We start from the raw sequence: 20,640 nt of genomic DNA, 5'->3' as shown, positions 1-20,640 counted from the left end.
GTGTTTTCAACCATCGGCCCCTGCCACATTTCACTAATGCATATGCGAGGATTTAAGCTTCGAGATCAGATGCTTATAACCTAAATAACAAATTATAACAAATCAGATCCAGTAATGAAATTCAAGCGCAGCAGATGTGAAGGAGAAGCAGAAAAACAGAAAGGTTTGTGGTTCGGTTTTGAAGGTATACAACTTACAACAAACACAATGGACTGCAAATTAACATTATTCCAATGGCAGACGCAAGTCAATCAAGGGCATCGGTATAACAACACCATCAAATGGTTTGCCTATTCCTTGTTCTTGTACTGGCGGAGAGCTAATGCTAATCCCAGGATGATCAGGGGGATCAGGAATTGCAATATCTTAACCAAACCTCCAAAAGTCTGGATTCCTGCAGAAGCCGCTGCTTCTTCAGTTGTGTCTTCATGTTCAACTGGAAGAGTCGATATGTCTACATCACCAATGTAGTAGTCAACCAGCATTTTCCTTGCCTCCTCACTGTGGTTCTGTTCGTCAAAATCAATTGTGGCATCTTTCCCTGCAAAAATTCAGAAAGAGTCTTGGCTAGGTATAAAAACTGATAACATTAACATTAGAAGATCATCATGAATAGACTTTTAAGCTGGATCAATAAGATGAACCTCTCACCAGTTACTGCAAGCAGGGCCTCATCACCCCCGGGATGGTCATCCAGAAATAAGGACACATCGTACACCTAAAACCAAATGCAGGATTACAAGTAAACAACATAACCACTGGAATGTGTATCGCAGAAGTATAGCAACAAATTATGGGCCGTTACACTAAAGCACTTAAGAGTCATCTTTTCATCAATTATTGGTAAATCCACATCTTAGAACGGTGGCCTAAGCCTCTTTTACATTTGCTTTCTCCATGCCACTTCATACAACACCACCAGCACTGCTGCCAAGATTTCTTGGTTGATGTCATTTTCACGTCTCTGTCATTTGGGATTGGAAACTTATTTGAGCTTAAATGACAGCAAGCGGGAGCACATACCACTCGATTGGATGAAGAGAAGGCTCAAGAGCCAGATTCTGGAGTGACAAATAGTCTACAACATACAAAGAAACTCAAGTGCGATTTTTTCTATGTTTATAGGTTTTATCTATGACAGGCTAGTGTAGCAAAGATAGCTGTAAGGTCTGTGCCAAAACACTATCAAAAATCCGAATTTTCAAATAAACGGAAGCTGAAACAGCTAGCATCTAAGCATATTGCAGGTCTCTCTATTCACACAGCTGGAACACCAATAAATAGAGATGGAAACTGCATGTGTATAGGATGAGGACAGATCACTGCCAAATCCTTAAGAAGGCACCCGTCAGAAAATGGTTGCTTTAAGATTGTGCTTTGCAATCTTAAGAAGCTCACGGGATAAAGAAGCTGAGAAGAAGCTAATAAATCTAAAAAAGCAGGTGCTTAATGAGTAAAGATGGGCGAAGACACTGCCCACCTCCTAATCTTCATTGGGAGGCAGCTAATTGTTGGAACTTAGATACTGGGGGCCATAGTATCCAACAGATAAAGCCAAAGGACCCCAAAGTTTAATCAGATGTGTGAGACAAGAAGGTTGGCAATTTTCTTCCCAATTCTGATTACATTAAATTAAAAACAGAACAAGAGAGCATTCAAAGAAAGTGGAAGCCAAACTAGTCAGTGAAAGATTACAATTCTGGTATACTTTGTTGTTTGGGAATTTAAAATACCAAAGAACAAAAAATCAGAAGCTTCCTTTTCTTAATGTCATGGAAGATGAAGCATTTCAACTGTCTCAAGTCTGCACTCTACTGCACGTAGAACACAATTCTGGAACCAAGATATTAGCATTTCAACCCAAAAGTGCATAGAGAATTTGAAGAGTAAGACACAGATACAAAGACAAAATTTATGTATCCAAAATTGTCGAGGCCAAATGGATTCCTACCATTTTGAAGTCTAATTGATATTTCTTTCTTTTAGCAGTTTAAACTCCAAACTTGGGCAAGTTAAATTTGATTTCTAAACATAGATTTTTTTGTTATTCTGATGTTCCATATCAAGGATCTTTTTAAGCTAATTCATTGATTCATCTAGAAAGTCAGGGAGGGCTGCTTCCTCTGAAAACTGAAGCCCTCCTTTGAAAACTGAATTTAGCTTTCTTCATTCGTTGGAGATGCATCAAAATTTTGAATTTAAAGTAATTGAGGTTATATCCCCGTTGTAAGACGCATTTCAAATGTCAATTATTCTATAACAAGATCCAGAATCTCAAGTCATATCTAATGCGCTTATCAGACAAACCCACGGTAGAACCAACAACCTGTTATCCTGGGCCTTCTGCAAGGTTTTTATACCTAAGGCAGGTTTGGTAAGCTAAATGTCAACACAAAGAAGCAGCTTGGGGAAAGAGAACAAAACCACCAATGAGTAGTGAGCACAGGCTTATGCATTGCCTTCAAAAATATGGCTATGATCACTGGAAGCACCAATCCACCTTCTCCAAATGCTAATGTTTAAATCGACCCAAATTGCATCTTCATTTCAGTTTGGCCTTTCAGGAAGATTTCCTTAAAAGGAAAATCATTGGCTTTGGAGTGTAGGTTCCTCTTCTCAGTTGCAACAACTTGAGCTGATTTTGAGAGTATAGAGCACCAAGATAATTTAGTTTGTGACAGTAATTGATCAAATGGTCCCAAAAGTAAGTAACTCATTTCTGCAGTTTATGTGCTGGACTCAGATCCAGGAAAAATTTCTAATAGATATGAAGGATCCAGGAGAAGCGGTTTACGACAAGTAACTCTTTCTGCAGTTTATGACAAGCACTTGTCATGCTACACTGAAATGTTTATCCAGGATATGAAGGACCCAGAGGGGCAATAGATATGGCTATGCAACATAGATACCATTAAGAGAAAAGAAAAAGAGGAAGGGGCATTTTGGATTCTTGCTTCTATTACTGATAATTAAAAGAAGAACATGGTGATTCTTGATCCCACAAGTGATCTTTAGCTTCTAAAGCAATATTACGAGAGAAGAAAAGGACCCAAGCAATACTCCTGAATCCAAATTCGAATTCATTTGCGACTCGAACAATTCCCACCAAGGAAGGAATCAAAATGGGTTAACAAAAATAAAAACGTACTATAACTGTATCCTAGGCCTTGCCTACTTTTACCAACTACACATCTTCAAACTTGTTGAGAAGAGGAAAACGAAGGGGACGAGGGAAAAAAAAATGAAAGACCAGAAAGAATTGATGCAAACCTTCCCGGAGATTATAAGCCAGGTGTCCCCCCTTTTGTCGTGCCTTGCAACCTCATCAAAGACATAAACTCTACGATCCGTCATCTCTTCGAATCTGCTCCAACGAGAGAGGAGGCCAGCAAGTTAATGTTAGTTCATAGAAGCTTCTTACGACCTACATATTATGTAAAGGAGCATTAAAACAAGAGCATTAGCAGAGACTCACATGATGAGAGGGAGAGCCCAGAAAAGCTTGTTATGTGTATGGCTGTTCTTTACTTTAGCAGCAGCAGCAGTAGCTTTGGGCTTCGGAGTCCAGAGACAGTTGCAGTAGAAGAGGGTATCCAGCGAAGTAACAGTACAATTTTATAAAAATTGTTGCGGTATTACAAGACAACATGCTAATACAGTAAATTTTTTTTTTCGGAAGGAAGGAACATGCTAATAATTCGAGAGGGAGAAGAAGAATTTTACATTCTACCCCCGTGATACTAACTAATTATACCGCTACTACTACTACTAAGTAATGGTACCAAGCGAGTTCTTGTCTTGTAGTAATTTGTAAACACCCCACCCGGGCCTATAATTAATGTCCTCTTGTAATAATACTTGATTAGTTTAAAATGATTGGTATCAGTGCACATGATGTCACTACTATTTTTGCACAAGGATTAAAGGGACAATAATGATAGAATTGTCTGCTCTTCTCATGTCTTATGTCTTATGTCTTATGATGAGTTGGGGGTGGGGGCACGCCTCCACTTCAAGAAATTAATCGCAGCTTTAATTTGGCCTATAATTAAGCATCTTCCATGCTTTGATTAACCACCGCACCTGGATTCGCTATTTCTGGATGGATGCATGGAATTTAATAACATTAGTTGTTCACCTCGTGCATCGCACGGGGGTTGATTCAGCGGCCGCGCCCACAAAACCCACCAATTGAACAAGTTCCAATCGCTTTCTCTTTAAGGGCCTTTCATGCATTAATTAATTAATTCATCAATTGAAGAAATGCGATCGAAATTTTTTTATAATTTTTCACCCCTGCACTGCACCGCCACCGTGCAATAATTTTTTACTAAGATTGGAAGAAGGCATCAATTGAAAGAAGAAAGATCCCCAATTTCACCATATTTGCTATTGGCAAAAATGTTCGTTCCCCTACTAATTACTATATATAGTATAGTTCATCTTTATGGGCACTTCAGTCAATGGTTGGAGTGGCTAACTTGACCTTCTGTGCTTCTTTAGCAAACTAAACAATTTAAGTATTATATATCGATGTACTACTTTTTTTCGACCCCAGCGAAAGAAAAAAAAATTGATACTCAGAGTTCTTAAACAGTTTTTTTTTTTTTTTAAATTTAGAAAAGAAGAAGAAAAAAAAAAAAAACTCTTACTCAAGCCCGATGTAGAGATGACATCAGGGCAGATATGCCCGTCACAAAAAATACTCCTCCCGTCTCACCTCATCCTGCTTTCCCCATGGGGGAGGAAAACAGCAATAACATTTTCTACATAAAGTCGTGGATCATCACCTTCAATAATTCACAAATGTTCAATCAAAACTTTGACATTGAAACATTGTATTAGAGCAGCTCGCTCATTGGAGCTTTCTCCAGCAAGAAAAATTTTTTGGTCCTTTGGAAGAAAAGTACCAATTCTGCCTTAGCTATCATCCAATTAATACAGGTTTAAGCAGTCAAGGCGCTGAGGGCTAATAGTTTCATTCATATAAATCTACTAGTAGCTTGTGTGTTGGTTGGTTTGTTCAATGATACGTTGAAAACAGTGTCCTTAAGAGAACAAAATCAAATATACGATGCATCATACGTTCGAATAACCTTCTTTTTTTTTTTGCCCCTTTTAGAAACAATTAATGGTTTGCAACTTATTTGTGAGAAGAAATATTTAATGCACCACAGATACAGGTGTACCTCTGTGCTTGCAGGTAAAGGTAATTATCACTACTGTTAATGATGATCATAGATTTTGCTCATACGCGATTTAATTGCACCTTATGCCCATATGTTATATATACATCAATCAAAACCTCTACATATAAGAGAGAAAAAAAAAAAAAAAAAGGAAGTACAAGCGAATATATATCATACGTACAGATGCATGACAACAAACGCCATCTGTTCATACCAAATACCGGCAGCTAAAGCAAATAACCCAAATAAGATGTTCGAATGACACAGCATTTTCAAAGCGATTGAAGTGACTAAACTCACAAAAGACTATTAATCTCGTCATGACAGAAATCACCAAAGGTAGATTAAATTGATACTTGTTCTCTAAGAGAGCTGCAAAGTAGAGGATCTCCTGAGACATGGTAGGCAGCTGCTTTGCTCACAGCTCACATGTTTTTATCTGCACAGAATAATAAGAACACAATTAACACGAAATAATTGAGAAAAAATAATCCTAAGATCAAGAAGTTATCGATTTTTATTTCTTATATTTTTTAGGTAAGAAATTTCTTTTTTTCCCTTTCATGTATCGAGGGGGTAATACTGGGGGCAGAAGTTACAGATTTTATCCACATGAAATTCCATTAAGCACTCAGAATTATAGTTTCGACTGAGATAGTCTGCTTTTCTAGCTAATTTACGCAGCCATAAAGCATTACACTTGATTTTGGAGTTCTTTGTTGATGTTAATGATACACGAAGTACCAAGACTATAGAAATTTATGAACACTAAATTTCAATTAAACAAAATGGGGGTTTGATTGATGATCTTAAGGCATGATAGCCAAAATTGCCCTTAAGATACAATAAGATACAGAGAGAATTTGAAATCAAAAATCAAGTTTTTCCACTAAGAAATGATCAAAATGATTTAGCTTAGTTATTTTGTAAAATAGACTTGTTAATTTATAGAAAACAACGTTCCACAATTATCTCTAATGATAAGTAATTATTTCACATGAAAATACACCATTTGTTACTAAAACAACCACTAGTTGAGATTAAAAAAAAAAAAAAAACACTCAATATATTAGGTTTAATAACACTTTGCCCCCTGAACTTAGTGGATCATCACATTTTATCCCCTCCAATCTTAAATATTTACACTTTACCCCCCAATGAAGACTAGTCAAAATTAGAAATACAAAAAAAGTGAGTGCAATGACATTATTACCTTTTTATTCATGAAATTACCTATAACTTAGTATTATTTCCTTTCATTACTTAAAAATATACATCTTCTCTATTGTACCAACCATGCAACAATGCTGAACTAAAAAAAGCTACCAAAAAAGTTTACATTTAGTTCATATCCTTTGAATTTTTTCTGTTGGAGCAATATTCACTTTTATATATGATTTCTTCAATTTGTTATGCTTTATATCAAACAAAAAGGATAAATAATATAATACTAAATTAGACACAATTACCAATTTTTTTTAACAAAAAGAGGTAATATTAACCATGTTTTTTCTTTTTCAAAAAAGTATTTTTTTATTTTAGTTTATATGAACTTTTAGGCTAATACTATTGTCATTTTTTTTTTGTTGATGTATCATATTTACTATTGTTGCCTTTTCTTCTAAAAAAATTGAAATTTGATTTAATTTCCATTCTCGTTCTCTAAGTTTAAAAATGAGGCATATCAGCCATTTTTATTAATTTTGATTAAGAATTTAATATTGGACTAATCCGATAAATGAAAAAAAGACAATAATATTAATCTAAAAATTTAAATAATGAAAAATACTTTTACGTTCCAAGTTTTTATGCGTATATTATGAATCTCACCCATACATTTCATTACAAACTGTTCACCTACATTATTAAGATAGCAAAAGAACATTGTGAAGTGATGGAGAATTATTTCAAAAGCAGCAAGTGGGTGTAGCAGATGAGCTGCATTTAGTTGCATCTTTTCCACAATTATCAATAATGTTCTTGTTCATGCAGAGTCTGAAAATTTGGTGGTGGTGAAGAAAAGAAAGATAATTTGAGACACTAATTGTTGCTGCTCAACTTTCCAGTTGGAATCATCTTTCTGTTATTTTCTGGAGGGACCCATTTTACGGTGGAGTGGGGAATCAAAATCCAGGGTATGAGATATGATCATCATCATCATCATCCACGTAAAAAAAAAAAAAAAAAATCTCATTTAACTTGCACTGCTGAGCTTAGAATTTTTTATGTCTGGAACTCTAATTTTAGTAGGTTTAAATGGTGCACAAATTAATTTATGTCTCATTGCAAAATTAACTTTACATTTCGTGCATTCCAAATATGCATGATATAATAGTTCGGTAATCTTAAAAGCGTGTACGATGTCTTCCATCACATATTTGCTCTGCTGTAAATATATAATAAGAATGAGACTTTGCACCTCTGTACCGATCGTGTAATCTTGGACTTTTGATTACTTGAACTAAACAAATGAAAACTTGTTCTGAGTTTAGTTTACTTGTTAAATCTTGGAATTTTTTTTTTTTGGTAGAGAAAAAGAATTCTAACAAAGAAGGAGTGGGATGAAAGAAGGGGGGAGGGAGCACGAATACGAAGCGGGATCACCTCTATTTGCTAGAATCTCAATCTTAGCTACTAGATTTTCAAGACAATTCTTGGTGCAAACCCAAACCAATGTGCTTCGCTGATTCGTTTTAGCAATGTAAGTCGTAGAAACCACATGCATATTATTTTTCCATATGATTATATAGGTATAGAAAAAACACATAGTTAATTAATTAGGTTAAAGTGCAAGGAATTGGAGAAAAATTACGATACCTTGACTTTGAAGAAGGGAAACCGATTCATTGGCAGCGCAGGCGTTGTTCTTCCCAGCTGCCACAACGTCCGGGTGAATTTTTCTCTTCAACATCCTCTTCATCAGCTGTTTTAACGCAGTCGGTTAGATTGGCGCTATTTATTCGTACACATACGTCCATTGCCAAGTAATAATTAGCGCTGTTTAATTAATTAACTCCTAGTATTATTAGATGTGATTGCAAGTTACAAGGAGAATCAATCAGTTATCTCCAAATCAAGTGGACCATGCAGCAGTTGTGTCGATGTATGCAATTTCGCACGATCCAAAAGCTTGAGGAGGAGGAGGAGGATAAAGGGAGAGTGAAATTAAAAAATGACCGACTCACCCCGTGCAATTTCTGAATGGGACGTGAATCTTGTTTGACCAGAGGGATGAGTTTCTTGGGGAACAGTAACGTTCCGTTCTTGGGTTTAGCACGGTCAGGAGGGTGCGGAGTGGCACTGGCGGCTTGGTTCTTGATGCACTGCGCTTGCAAGTAATCACAACTTGGGATGTTGTTTTTGGCAGTCCCGTCCATCCAAATCGCATCATCAGAATCAGCGGAAAACAGGTCGGCCAGAGTGATTCTTTCCTTCTCCTTCTTGGTGTTGATCATGATCCTCCTGTAGCTGGAGTAGTTGCTATGAATGTGCTCGTCGTCGTGATCAGGGGTGTCCGGCTGCAGCTGGAGGTTACCTGGAGGAGGACGCACAGGTTTGGCATCATTATGAATGCTGCTGTTGCCGATGACGAGGGCAGAAGCATTGATTGGCCTTTGAGCACCACTTTTGTCGTACACCAAAGGGTTCCATTCTTCTTCGCAGTCGATTTCATCATTATCATCTTCCACATCATCATGATGATCAGACTCCTCCTCCTCGTCACAGCGTTGTCGGTCGTCGTCATCTTCTGATTCCGGTTCTTGATCGTCATCCTTACCTCTCAGCCCGAAAAACTCCTTATTATTTGGTTCAGGATGAATATTGATGCCCAGAGTTTTGTCGAGCCCAAATGTGCCAATGGATAGAATACCAGCCCCAGCTCCACCCCAACCATCATAATTATGACCCTGGAATAGTTGGAGCATCTCATCATCATCATCATCATCCGGGACAACCTTGTCAAGCAGTAGGGCTGCTGTGTCTTCTGCATGATCATCATTGCTGTTAGCCAGGGGGATCTCTTCATGCTTTTTCACATGGTTCTGACCCAATCCATCTGCCATCATCATTCGTGGAGAAAATTTTTTTTTAAAAAAATGTATTATTTTTTAAAAAAGACGGAGAGAAGAAAATAGTCAAGTAGTAGTAGTAGTAGCGTAGCAGTCTAAAATTAGGAAGATGATCAAAATGTGTTGTGTTTCACCTTACCCAAATATGTTGTGTTCCACTAATTAATTTAAACAAGAAGCAATAGCTAGTAAACCAAAAATATGTACCTCTAGGAATAAAGCGACGGTGCACCCAATTGAAGATCTATGCATAGAAAACAGAGCATTAGCCAACTTATTAAATTGAGAAATCAGAGAAGAAATGTAATTAGAGGGAAAGGGTAAAATATGACCTTCATTTGGGTACTAGTAATAGGCAGTAGTGGTGAAATGTGATCTCTGGTCTCAAACAAGAAGAAGAAGAAGAAGAAGAAGAATGAGTATTTGCCCAGAAGAAGAAGAAGGCTATAGCTGCCTCCTTGGCTAAAACGGCTTAGTGGGAAATCAACTGGGACATCGGGGGTTTAAGGCCCCACTCTTCTGTTGATTGGGCCTCGGGCAGGCCCGCCGGGGAGGGGGGGTCTTGGTCAAGTGGTAGGAAGGTTTAACTGGCCGACACGTGTAAGGTGACAGCCCAAGCAGTGAGCCCTCGCCCCACACCCACGTACCTGCATGCATACATTTTTGACGAGATGTTGCTGCGTTTGCTTCCCCATGGATTCTTCTATTCAGCCGAATTCCAATCATACCCTTTTTACATTATAATTTTAATTATATATATATATGTATATATATACACACACACACACACAGTGACACACACACACCCTAATCAATCATAAGAATTACTCTAAACTCTAAACAAACAACCTTTTCTAACGACGACCTATTCAGTTCTCTGTTTTCCTCACATCATTGGTTTTGCTACCGGCAAATGCATGAAAGGTATAAATTGCATGAAAGGTTAGCTTTTCCATGGAATTTGGAGTCTAAGTTAAGAGGTCAAAACATCCAACCTCTTTTTTTTGTAGTGTAGAGAACAAGTTAGAGCAAGCAAGTCCCCGTCGCGCAACAAATCTCAAGATGCCTAAAACTTTGTCAAGTGCTTGCTTACCTGCATTTTGGATCCTCAACCCCATTGCGACAACACAGGCTTAGTACACATACATGTCAGAAGAATTTCAAGTGGTCGTGCAACAAAATTAATTACGCCCGCATTAAACATTCACCTGCGACGCAACGCATAGGCATAGCACAGGCAAGGTGATATACAATTCAGGCATCTTATCAACCTTCCCCTGCCAAAATTTTGCCGTGCTCTAGGCTAGCTAATGGTGGTAATCTGAATTGGATAACAAAAGTTGGACAATAGTTGTAAAAGTAGTACTATTTGATCGTGAAAGGATCGCATGTCGTTTCGATGCTACTGAACCATAGTACGAAAAGTTCGATGGTTTCCTCCTGATTCTGCTTGACGCGACTCTGTAATTGGTTGGTATGATATGTGATACAGTACCAAACCCCCGACATTCATTCACCTAGCTGCCAAGCTAGCTTGACTCTTTGATCTCATCTCATCTCAACAATTTGCTCTTGGACTTTGTACTGTGCTTTGTCCTTCTCAGCTCTCTCTCTCGTGTCGTCTCTTGAATTGATAGTCCACTATTCCCCGATCCCCATCAACTTTACACCTTTCCAATTCGCCAACGCTTTGTAAGCATTGTGTTATATGTGCAGTAAAACGCAGAAACCAATTCCCCGAGCGATCATACGATCCACAGCCTTTTTTTTTTGCCCTTTCCTTTTAGTACTTCGTTTGGTACAATATGACCTCCAATTTATAACTTAGTGCTTTTGATATTGCCGAACACGATGATTCACAGCCAATTTTCAAGAATCGCCAACTCCATCCCCATTCAGCAGTCGTGCTGAGTGCTGCCATGTATCCAAGTCCAAGCACGCACACTCATGATCCTCAGACTTAAATTAATGGAGCTTCCTCGGGATCTAATGGCTCCATCAACCCCACATCCCGTGGGGGGCCCTTATGTGTTTCTCACTCATTTCCTCTCATAGTTCCCGTCGCCCGATAAAAAATGAACGGCCTGATTGAATCTTAAACACCTTTTCTTTTTTTGGTGGGCTTGTGCAATGTCCATTTTCCTCTCACTTGTTTCCCCCGGTCATCGCTATTCCGGTCGTTGGTTAGGCCTTGAATCCTCGATGCAGGAAATGTCTTTCATTGGATTCTTTCTGCAGTTAGACAATCTAGAACTTGTATAGAGACTATGGCTACTTCACTGGAAGGGCACAATGGCGAACAAAATATTCTTACGTCGAACACTAGTTAATGGACGTAACCTACCTAAGTGCATGCTCATATTATTATTATTATTTTTTCTTGTGCTACTTAACAAATATCAATAATCTTATTTTAGTATATGTAGATATTATTCAGCACACCCTGATCGAGATTTTGTTGTAGGTATTTGAATTTGACTGTTAGTGAGATGTCCGGTTGCGCAGCATAGAGCTAAAACCAGTGGAGAAGGACAATGGACTGGAGGGAGGGACCAGAAATGGTGGGCATTGGATCGGGTCCTCAATTTGTTGGCTGTAATAAAGCTAATAGCACTGCGCCTAGTAGTTTGCTTTGGATTCTGTCAAAAAGCCAAGTTGATCTTGATCATGTTTCTCTGTTGTTGCAGGGTCGGGGTAGATGTTCCTATCCAGCAAGCTAGGCAGGGCCTGCGGGTTATCCGCTTAATTTGTTTCCGTGGGTCACATTTGCTCCTCCTTCACTGCAATAGAACCTTTTCCTCACAAAATCAACAAGGCTTCTTTCTTGAAGCAATAAAAGTACTCCCTAGCTAGCTAGAAAAGCAAACCTTTCCAAGCTAGCTCAATTCTCGATCGTTCTGCATCATATGTCCTGGTAAAGGCTCTTATCTGCTTTCCTCTGCTTTTAGTGCACTTGCAAGGTCATCCTTCAAGCCTTTAGGCTTGTGGAAATTTTAGTGAACGAGAAAAGCTCTAAATTTTTTATTTTTATTTTTTTTTGGGGAGAGGGAGCGAGGGAGGGTCATATTTCTCTGACATTGAACACAAATACTACTATGAAATTCATATTTCCGTATTGCATATTTGCATGTGGAGGTGGACGCAACTGATGTTATTAAACCATGAAAGCAGAAAAGCGCAAACAACTACGGCAAAGTGAAATGACAGGCTCATGTTAGTACTTTAGTTGATAGGGAAGGAGGATATTCTCTGCTGTCTTTTCTTTCTTTCTTTCTTTTTTATATACCTTTTTTTTTCAGCTTGTTTTTCTTACTCCTGGTACGCTGCATTATTTGCCCATTGTTCTTGAATATCCAACCAAAATATGAGGTAAATGAAGTCCATATGAATAGACACAAATGTTGGGGAAAACATTTGGAAACTTGTCACCATATCAAAGGGATAAAAAGAATGATAAAACGACTGAGCAAAGACGGGTATAATTCATATACTACAAGCAAACGTCTTACATAGAAACAGAATGAAGAAATTAAAAAATAAAAATTTGACATGCCTTTCAAGGCACGGGCTGAATTAATAGAGGGAGGCCCAAGAATTTCACAAATCAACTGCCCTCTTTAGAATTTTAAAAATCTTAATTTAATTATGAATTTTAGCCTTGAGAAACAGGTTTAATGTCATATCCTGACCTTCAAATTTGGGAATGTGATAACCAGTGCAGCATTGTTGTCATAGAGTATTAGGAATACATTTACACCCAAAAAATTGGAAAAATTTTTTCCGCAAAAAACTATCATATTGATTACAAGTCTTTGCTGCGAATCGGTATGTTAAAAACAACATTGTGAATACGTTCCAAGCCAAGAGAGACTACAAGCAAGCAAATTAAGGACATCAAAATGATTGATAAACGACTAAATGAATAGGTAGCAAGCCAAGAGAGACTACAAGAGAAGCTACAAGGCACAAGGCGTGTTTTTTTGTCGACCGGGAGTTGAGCAGAAATTGGAGCGGAGGTATCCTGCCATGAAGCATATTTGGTTATGTGGCGTGACCCAATCTTTTTCTGGAAAAATATTACTCCACCTCCATTCGTATTGGACAACAGCTCAAGCCTCCAGAGATATCAGAACTTAAAGAAAGATTAGAGCCATATATATCTTTGTGGTGATCAAGCTAGATAAGTCGATATCGTTTCCTTTTGGCAGTGCACCAGTTAGAAGCTCTCTACAGCATCTAGACCCATCAGTGATAAGCCAACCATCTCTTTCTTTCTTTTCTTTTTTTTTTTTTGAGAAGAAATTATTTTGTTTTGTTGAGAATAGAAAGGGAAAAACAATTTTGTACTAAGAACTCAAAGGGTAGAAAGGAAAAAACAACAAAAGCGAATTAGAAGACGGATAGAGGTGCATGCATTCATGCTGCAAGTGCAATGTTCAGTTCAAAGGATTCTTCCGAAATAGTGGCCTGCATTGCAACTTTTGCTCAATTATCAGTCAGTCAACCCATTAATCATTCCTGTATGATTGGACTTGAGTGTGTGGGTCTTGGAATACATTTGGATTTTGGTTGATAATTTTAGCATTTCCCTCTCATTCCCGAATTTCGATGGGAATGGCGCAGTTCTTTCCCTTCTTCTCGATTCATGTTCTATTGCATCTTTGTTATTGTTAGATTTATCCATATGTAAAAAAAGGATAAACTTCTTGGTTATGAGTTTGAGGAAAACCCCAAAACCTTGAGTTAGTTTTTGAGGCAGGAAGGCCCTGTAATACTGTATCAGAATCCGGTTACAACAACTCCTCGTAGCTCGAATGAAAGGTTGATATACATGTTCTAATGGGATAATTTTAGAAACCTTCTCGAGGTTTGTGGTTATATCACTCACTATTTTTTGGTTTTGAAACATATCACATGCTTCCCCCATTTTTAACTTTTAGTAATATAATTGTCAACCTATTTGAAAATATATTATTAAAGAATTTATTAGTCGATAGAGAGTATACTTTCATTCCAATTTTGCCATTTTCTTGTGAACCATTTTGACTCGAAACAAATCTACTTAATCCCTTAACTTTTGAAAACTTGGCTGATATGATTTTTTAATTAGGAATAACAAGGTTGAAAGACCTATTAATAATGTTCACATCATTAGTCTACACAAGAAATATAAGAAAATTTTAAGATTTTAAATAATTTAGAAAACTCATTTATGAGAATTTTACAATAAAGAAAATAACATTTTACACCTTAAAAATACCTCAAATAAGTTTCTAAATGCATGGTTTAAAATTTATCATTTTTAAGTTCTCAAGCCATTGATCTAGACAAAAAAAAATTTAAAATTTAAAAAACATGTACACAATTCATAAATCCTTAAATTGATACATCCCCAAGCACTTTTGAATTAAAAAATAAATTTTCTTTAAAGAAACCTTAAATGAGTTTGTAAACATAAACATTTTGTCTTTTTTTGTCTTGGTTTTCAAGCCACCAATCAAAACAAGAAAATCAGAAAATTTTAAAAATTCAAAAAAATTGAGAAAAAAAAACTCTTCAGGTTGACCAAAAAACACTTCATAATAAAGGAATAATCCTTTTGGCTTGAAAACACTATGAATACATTCTTAAAACTAATTTTTAATAACTATTATTATATTGTGTCTATTAAAATTACACATTTGTATGGTTTGCTTTTATGTTTAACCTTTTATTGGATGCTTTCAAAATTAAGTGATAAACTATTCACTTATTATTGAATGTGATATGCACTTAAATGTATTAGATTTAATACTTAACAATTCAATAATTTAATAGATTCAGATTTCAAATTCTAGATTTCAGTTTTATCAAACGCAACTTAGGCGAGATATTAATTGGATGGTACTTCTAGAATCCTTATTTATAAAGTTAAGCGATATCAACTCAGAATTGTAGAATTGAGAGAAGTAGTAAGCACACATAAGAATTTGTGAAAGAGTGACAGCATAATAATCTCTCTCTCTCTCTCTCTTTTTTTTTTTGTGTAAATTGACTCATTTTATTAATAAGCAAAATTGAGTGTCATAAGGAACATACAGAGTTCAAAATACATCAGAAAGCTACTATATTCAATACACCATTCACCAATCATCAGCTAATGCAATTATGATGATGTCCAAGTTTCACAACTAAATCCCAATTTGCTCTGTTATACACCGGACAGCATGGTAATCTTACACCTATAAATTTATTAATATCTTAAACAATAAAAGACTAGCAATACTCAGTGTCCACATATTAAAGAAGAGAAAACTTGAACAATACCAAATTTATGATGCAATAAATCTGGTGAACAAGGATCAAGTTATTCCCAAATAAATTCCCAACTCCTCAATAAGAAAAATATGGATTAATTTTTTCCTACACAGTCACACTCAACATAAATTTCTAGCATCTACAACTTGTAAGGGAGTAATTAAAATTCAGTATACGTGATATTCATCAAAATGTAATAATGTACGCACTAATGTTGGTATAGAGAAGACTAATCTGTTTTTTTTTAATATGACAAAAGAAAGGGCAGGACACTAAACTTGATCCAAGAACCTTATGATTACATTATTAACGCTTTTAAAACTCAAAAGTTCTCGTGGGATATCCAACATTGTTGTTCCGGACTGTCCTCTGTTCCTTTTGGCCTAACTGTACAAGTTACTAAAAGCCCAAGGGTCATAGAAATCGGCCCTCGAATTAGTTCAAGGGAGAAACATTACTCTGCTCGTGGATGCGCGTATATATATATATATATATATATATGAGCAAATTACTTAGGTAGTTATTGAACTTTTCGAATGTTAAGATTTGATTACTCAACTATTAATGATATATTTTTATCTACTGAACTATCAAACTTATAAATTTTGGGTAATTTTACGCTAATCTCACTGTCTAGTGGTTTTTCGGATAATTTGCTATACATATACATATGACTTTGGATATTTGATGATATCGAGGCAATGGCAAAAACTTGAGTTGACTTGATTTTGTAATAGTCTGGCAAAATTTGGGGCACACTCTACAAGATCAGGTGTTGAAAAATTTGGGCCGCTGAATCTACGCTAAACACTGTGTAATGACTTCAATTTCACAAAACGGGCCGCAAACAGAAGGACCAAACCCAAGAAAGAAGAAAAGGTGGAATCACTTTTTTCGGTTTCTACCTTCTGAAATCAAAAAAGGTACTCCTATTAATTAACGAGAAAAGAAAGCATAGATTTAATTGCCAGATCCAATCCAATCCTTCCAAAAAATAAAAAAAATTGCCAGATCCAAAAAGAAAAGAGGAGAAGCAAGTAAAACGGGGAGATGAAATTATTCGTTGATAATGGAATCAAGAAGATGCACGCTCAAAGTTTTCAAGTACAACATTATGACAGACCGGAAGAGGTTGCAGAAAAGTGCAACAATTATTAGCGAGCCAGGCCCCAGCCGCTTTAAGATTTAAATAAAATACCACGAATCATGCAACCAAATATAAATACGCATAACTTCCTATGCTCCCTTGATCATTCAGGCACTGTGCCTAGACTAGTCACGATGAACATTATAATGGCCGGCGTCCTGCTGGTGGTGGTGGCCATTGCCCTTCCTAGATACCGAGAGATGGACTCCAGGATCACGGTTGCCGTAGGTGCAGTTGTAGACAATGGAATTGTTGACTCCCTGGACGTTACTGTTCACAAAGGCGTCCACTGGGGGCTGTGGAGCTGCCACTAATTTGCTCCTTCCCATTTCGCCTCTTCCATTCTTTATCCCACCGTCATCAGAATGCCTGCCGTCCTCCTCCTCCTTCTCATGGCTTCCCAATTTCTGGCCATTTTTACCCCAGAAATGTTGCCCAGAATCGTACTTCTTGCGGGAAGCTCCTGGGCTCAATTCCATAACAGCTCCTTTGTTGTCACCTGCAAGTGTTACGACTCTCATACCAAGCTCTGGTGAAGAAACAGCTGATTTATTATTATGATTCTTTTTGTCCTTGTAAGTCGTCATTGCTCCTTTGTCTTTCTTAACTTGTCTCTCTTTCCCCCCGGAGGAGGGGGAGGACGACGACTTCGTGGGATCGATCTTTGGCGCCTTTTCATGACTGGTATCATCTTGCGTTAGCACTGTTTTCTGCACAGCTTCTGGGGGTATTGGTTCCAGATCATAATCATGACTGGTTGCGTCAGCCCTGAGTTGCGGCGGAGGCAGTGTTAATGGAGATGGAGGATGAGCTGAAGGTTTCACAATGGTGGATTGAGCGTGATTAGGAGGAGGTGTACTGCTTTTCACCCTCGGGCTGGGTGCAGCACGAGGTCTTGCGGCGGTGGCTGCAACTGGAGAAGGTGGTGGAGGGACTGGTGCTGGTGCTGGTGCTGCAGTGGGAGGGCCTGAATAGAGCAATGTTTTTGGAGCAGGAGAGGCTGGCAATGCTATTGTTGAAGAGGGCGGTGATGGGGGTTTAGTTTTTGGGGATGCTGATAAAGATGGAGAGGATACAACTGGACGTGCAGCCGAAGACGTTTCCGCTGATGCAGTTTTGATTATTGGAGATGCTGGTGGCGACGAAGACCCAGGTTTAGGAGGGGGTGCAACAGGCGACCTAGTTATGGAGGGGGTAGGGGATTTTGGAGGCGTGGGGGAGGGGCTTGGAGCCGGAGGTGTTGGCGGTGGTCGTGGCGATGGTGGAGGTGCTCTAGTAGTGGAGATCTGAGGGGAGCTTGGGGTTGTAGGGGTTACAGAAGGGGGTGAAGCAACAGGCAAATTCGGTGGAGCAGGTGGCAGAGGCCGAGGCAGAGCTACAGGGGGCCTGAAGGGTGCAATAGGAGGTGGGGCTTGCAGTGAAGGTGTTGGAGCAGGGGGACGTGCAAGAGGCGGTGGTGGTGCAGGTGCAGGTGCAGGTGGAGGTGCTGGGCGCATTATGTTAGCCAAACGGAACCATGGCCGAGGCTGCTGTTGGGTAGACATTTTGGTCTTTACCTGAAATAAAAATGAATCAGGCGGGGCGGTAGGAGTAGGATGCTAGGAAGGAAGGAAGGAAGGAGCAGTATAGTAAGCACTGCGTATTCTGGTCGGGAGTACTATTCGAGTGTCAGCCTGCCTTGCATGCTTGACACTACTCACTACCAAAGGAATTAATGAATTGGGTGAACACGAGCAGTTAAAAGTTCTGATGCACACTCATTTATTTATACTGACGTTCAGCAACTAGCAATTTGTGAAGCGGCGGGTAAAGCGAGACAAATCAACAAGCGTGCATCAATGCGGTGATCCATCGTCAGGGTGGGAAGACAAGAAGAAAGGCATCTGATGCAGCTAGCTGGGGGACTCCGGAGGGATCACCATTCACCAAAAAGAATTAAAGAACCAAGCCTTACAAGAAAAGGCAACGTCGCTTTTGGGCCCATGACGGTCTCAGTCTGATTAGCAGATATTCGGCTCCCTTCTAAGATCACGTTGAAGCTTCAAGCAAATAAACATTTTCGAAACCTTTGTAACGTTGAAGTAAAGGTGTAAATTTGTGGAAGAAGAAAGTAAAGTCCGTTCAGCATCTGTCTCCTCGGGATTAAGCTGTTGTCTGCAGCAACTTGTGCTGCTATTTGCGGCTCATACGCACCAACTGCTGCAGCAACAGTGGTGCGGTGCATATCTGGATGCAGTTCCAGCGCCAGTGCAAGTGCCAGTGCGCTGCTGCTGGCGGACGAATATTTAAGTATATATATATATATTTTATCGATACGATAACTTGGCGGACGAATATTTAAGTACTTAAACCGATTGCTTTCATGACTTTGCTTTGCATATTGCGCCGTATTATCTTTTGAGTTTCCTAACGAGCACAAAAAGGGACTATTAAGGAAACACCTTTTTTTTTTTGGCATTTAGATTCCTAAATTCGCAATCACTAAACGCCTTTCCCGGACCATTGAACCGCAATTCTGTCTCTATCTTTGACTTTGCTTGTTGAGAATGTATGGTGCGATGCCAATTGCCATGCAATCTTCTTCCTTTTTCCTTCGGCTTGGTCCCATTTCTGGGCTTTTCAAGATGCCCCTCAGAGGGATTCCTCTACCATCCCACCATCTCTACCTTCCTGAAGGGACTACTACTTTTTGCCTTTTTAATGCAGCTATCTCTTTTTGTTTCTGTCGTCTCATTTGGCAATGGTATCACGAATTATTGATTAGTAACTGATTGAAATTTGATTTATTTGTTATGCCGACGTGCTTTCTTCCCTTGTCAGTTTCTTGGATGCCCTCCTAGTCCTAGCCAGCCGTTAGCCAATGCAAGGCCAAGAATATTGTACGACTGAAGAGGCTAACCTCTTGAAGACAGATGCTGCGTTCAGCCCTTCCGGTGCATTCTTTTACCTGAGAAGGCAACCGTCGTAAAAATTGCATACAGGACATTTCATAAATCAAGTTTATTTAGCAAGAGAATATCATCGAAATACTAACCCTTTTCCTCGTTATTACCATATCTTTTACAAATCCGAGTGAAGGATAGATTTGGGTTCAGCTCTTTACAGCCTAAAACTCTTTTTGTTTCTTTTCTTTTTAATTATGGACCTAGTACAATAGGTGCAGAAATTCTTGTTCAAACTTCCAAGCCCCCATGTCCTCACCTCCCTCCCTGCCCTTCCAATCTTATTTACTTTTCTCCTGATCTTACTGATAAAACAAAAATCACCTTGTGCATCACCATTAGCTGGTAAGGTGGATCGAGGCCTGTAGCTTGACAGCAAATTCAAACAGCACATGCAATTTAAATCCTCATTCAACCAACCATTCTACGCTGTCCTACAATCTTCTTGTACATGTATGCATACTATCAGTACTACTCGATGAGAAATGTGTACGGAGAGCAAGCTTTGTTGTTCAGCTCTCAGATACTTCAATTTGTAGACCATCTATTGCGGCCTGCAAACACTAGAACTACGGAGGGCACAGTTCCCTTTTCATTCTAAGAGGAAGGAGCTGTCAGACTGGTTGATTATAGTATTAACAGCTTTCGGTTTTATCTTATACCGTTTCATTCCAAAGCCAAATTCTAACAACCTGAATCGCATCACGTCAGAATTTCTTGTACCATAGGAATTAGTTGTTGTAATATCTCCTGTCCTCCTCCTTTTGTACTTTGATAGTAGGGGTTTGTATGCTCAACCGCAACATCAAGCGCAAATCCGTTGCTGCTAAAACAATAGGATAGAGTTGCGATCAGATGGAGATTAATCATTGCCTTGCCAAGTCAGCTCCAGTTTCTCAGCATAGCTTGATTAACATGGAGATTAATCACCCATCTGTCTAACATTCTCTGGTTTCGCAAAACTTTCCAGAGAATATGAGGTTGCGATCAGATGA

The 20,640-nt window shown here is 38.5% G+C and overlaps 3 protein-coding genes across 3 annotated transcripts; all 3 read right to left on the bottom strand.

The window, feature by feature from the left end:
- Window positions 1-76: 76 nt before the first annotated feature.
- LOC113761770 (cytochrome b5-like) lies at window positions 77-3,598 on the bottom strand. Its single transcript, XM_027304898.1, has 4 exons — window positions 3,476-3,598; window positions 3,271-3,364; window positions 652-718; window positions 77-541 (listed from the first exon to the last, which is right to left on the bottom strand). The coding sequence occupies exons 2-4, from the start codon at window positions 3,352-3,354 to the stop codon at window positions 291-293; spliced, it is 402 nt and encodes a 133-aa protein (XP_027160699.1). The 5' UTR covers window positions 3,355-3,364; window positions 3,476-3,598; the 3' UTR covers window positions 77-290.
- A 1,736-nt stretch (window positions 3,599-5,334) lies between these two features.
- On the bottom strand, window positions 5,335-10,377 carry LOC113760365. Its single transcript, XM_027302914.1, has 6 exons — window positions 10,353-10,377; window positions 9,592-9,746; window positions 9,467-9,503; window positions 8,375-9,246; window positions 8,007-8,112; window positions 5,335-5,628 (listed from the first exon to the last, which is right to left on the bottom strand). Exons 1-6 carry the CDS (start codon window positions 10,375-10,377, stop codon window positions 5,615-5,617), a joined length of 1,209 nt encoding a protein of 402 aa, XP_027158715.1. The 3' UTR covers window positions 5,335-5,614.
- Window positions 10,378-16,828: 6,451 nt separating this feature from the next.
- On the bottom strand, window positions 16,829-18,247 carry LOC113760364 (vegetative cell wall protein gp1-like). The gene has a single exon (XM_027302913.1). The coding sequence runs from the start codon at window positions 18,245-18,247 to the stop codon at window positions 16,829-16,831; it is 1,419 nt and encodes a 472-aa protein (XP_027158714.1).
- Window positions 18,248-20,640: the final 2,393 nt, after the last annotated feature.

This window comes from Coffea eugenioides, chromosome 2 (assembly GCF_003713205.1).
Source record: "Coffea eugenioides isolate CCC68of chromosome 2, Ceug_1.0, whole genome shotgun sequence".
Lineage (NCBI taxonomy): Eukaryota > Viridiplantae > Streptophyta > Magnoliopsida > Gentianales > Rubiaceae > Coffea > Coffea eugenioides.
This window is presented reverse-complemented; position numbering and strand designations above follow the sequence as displayed.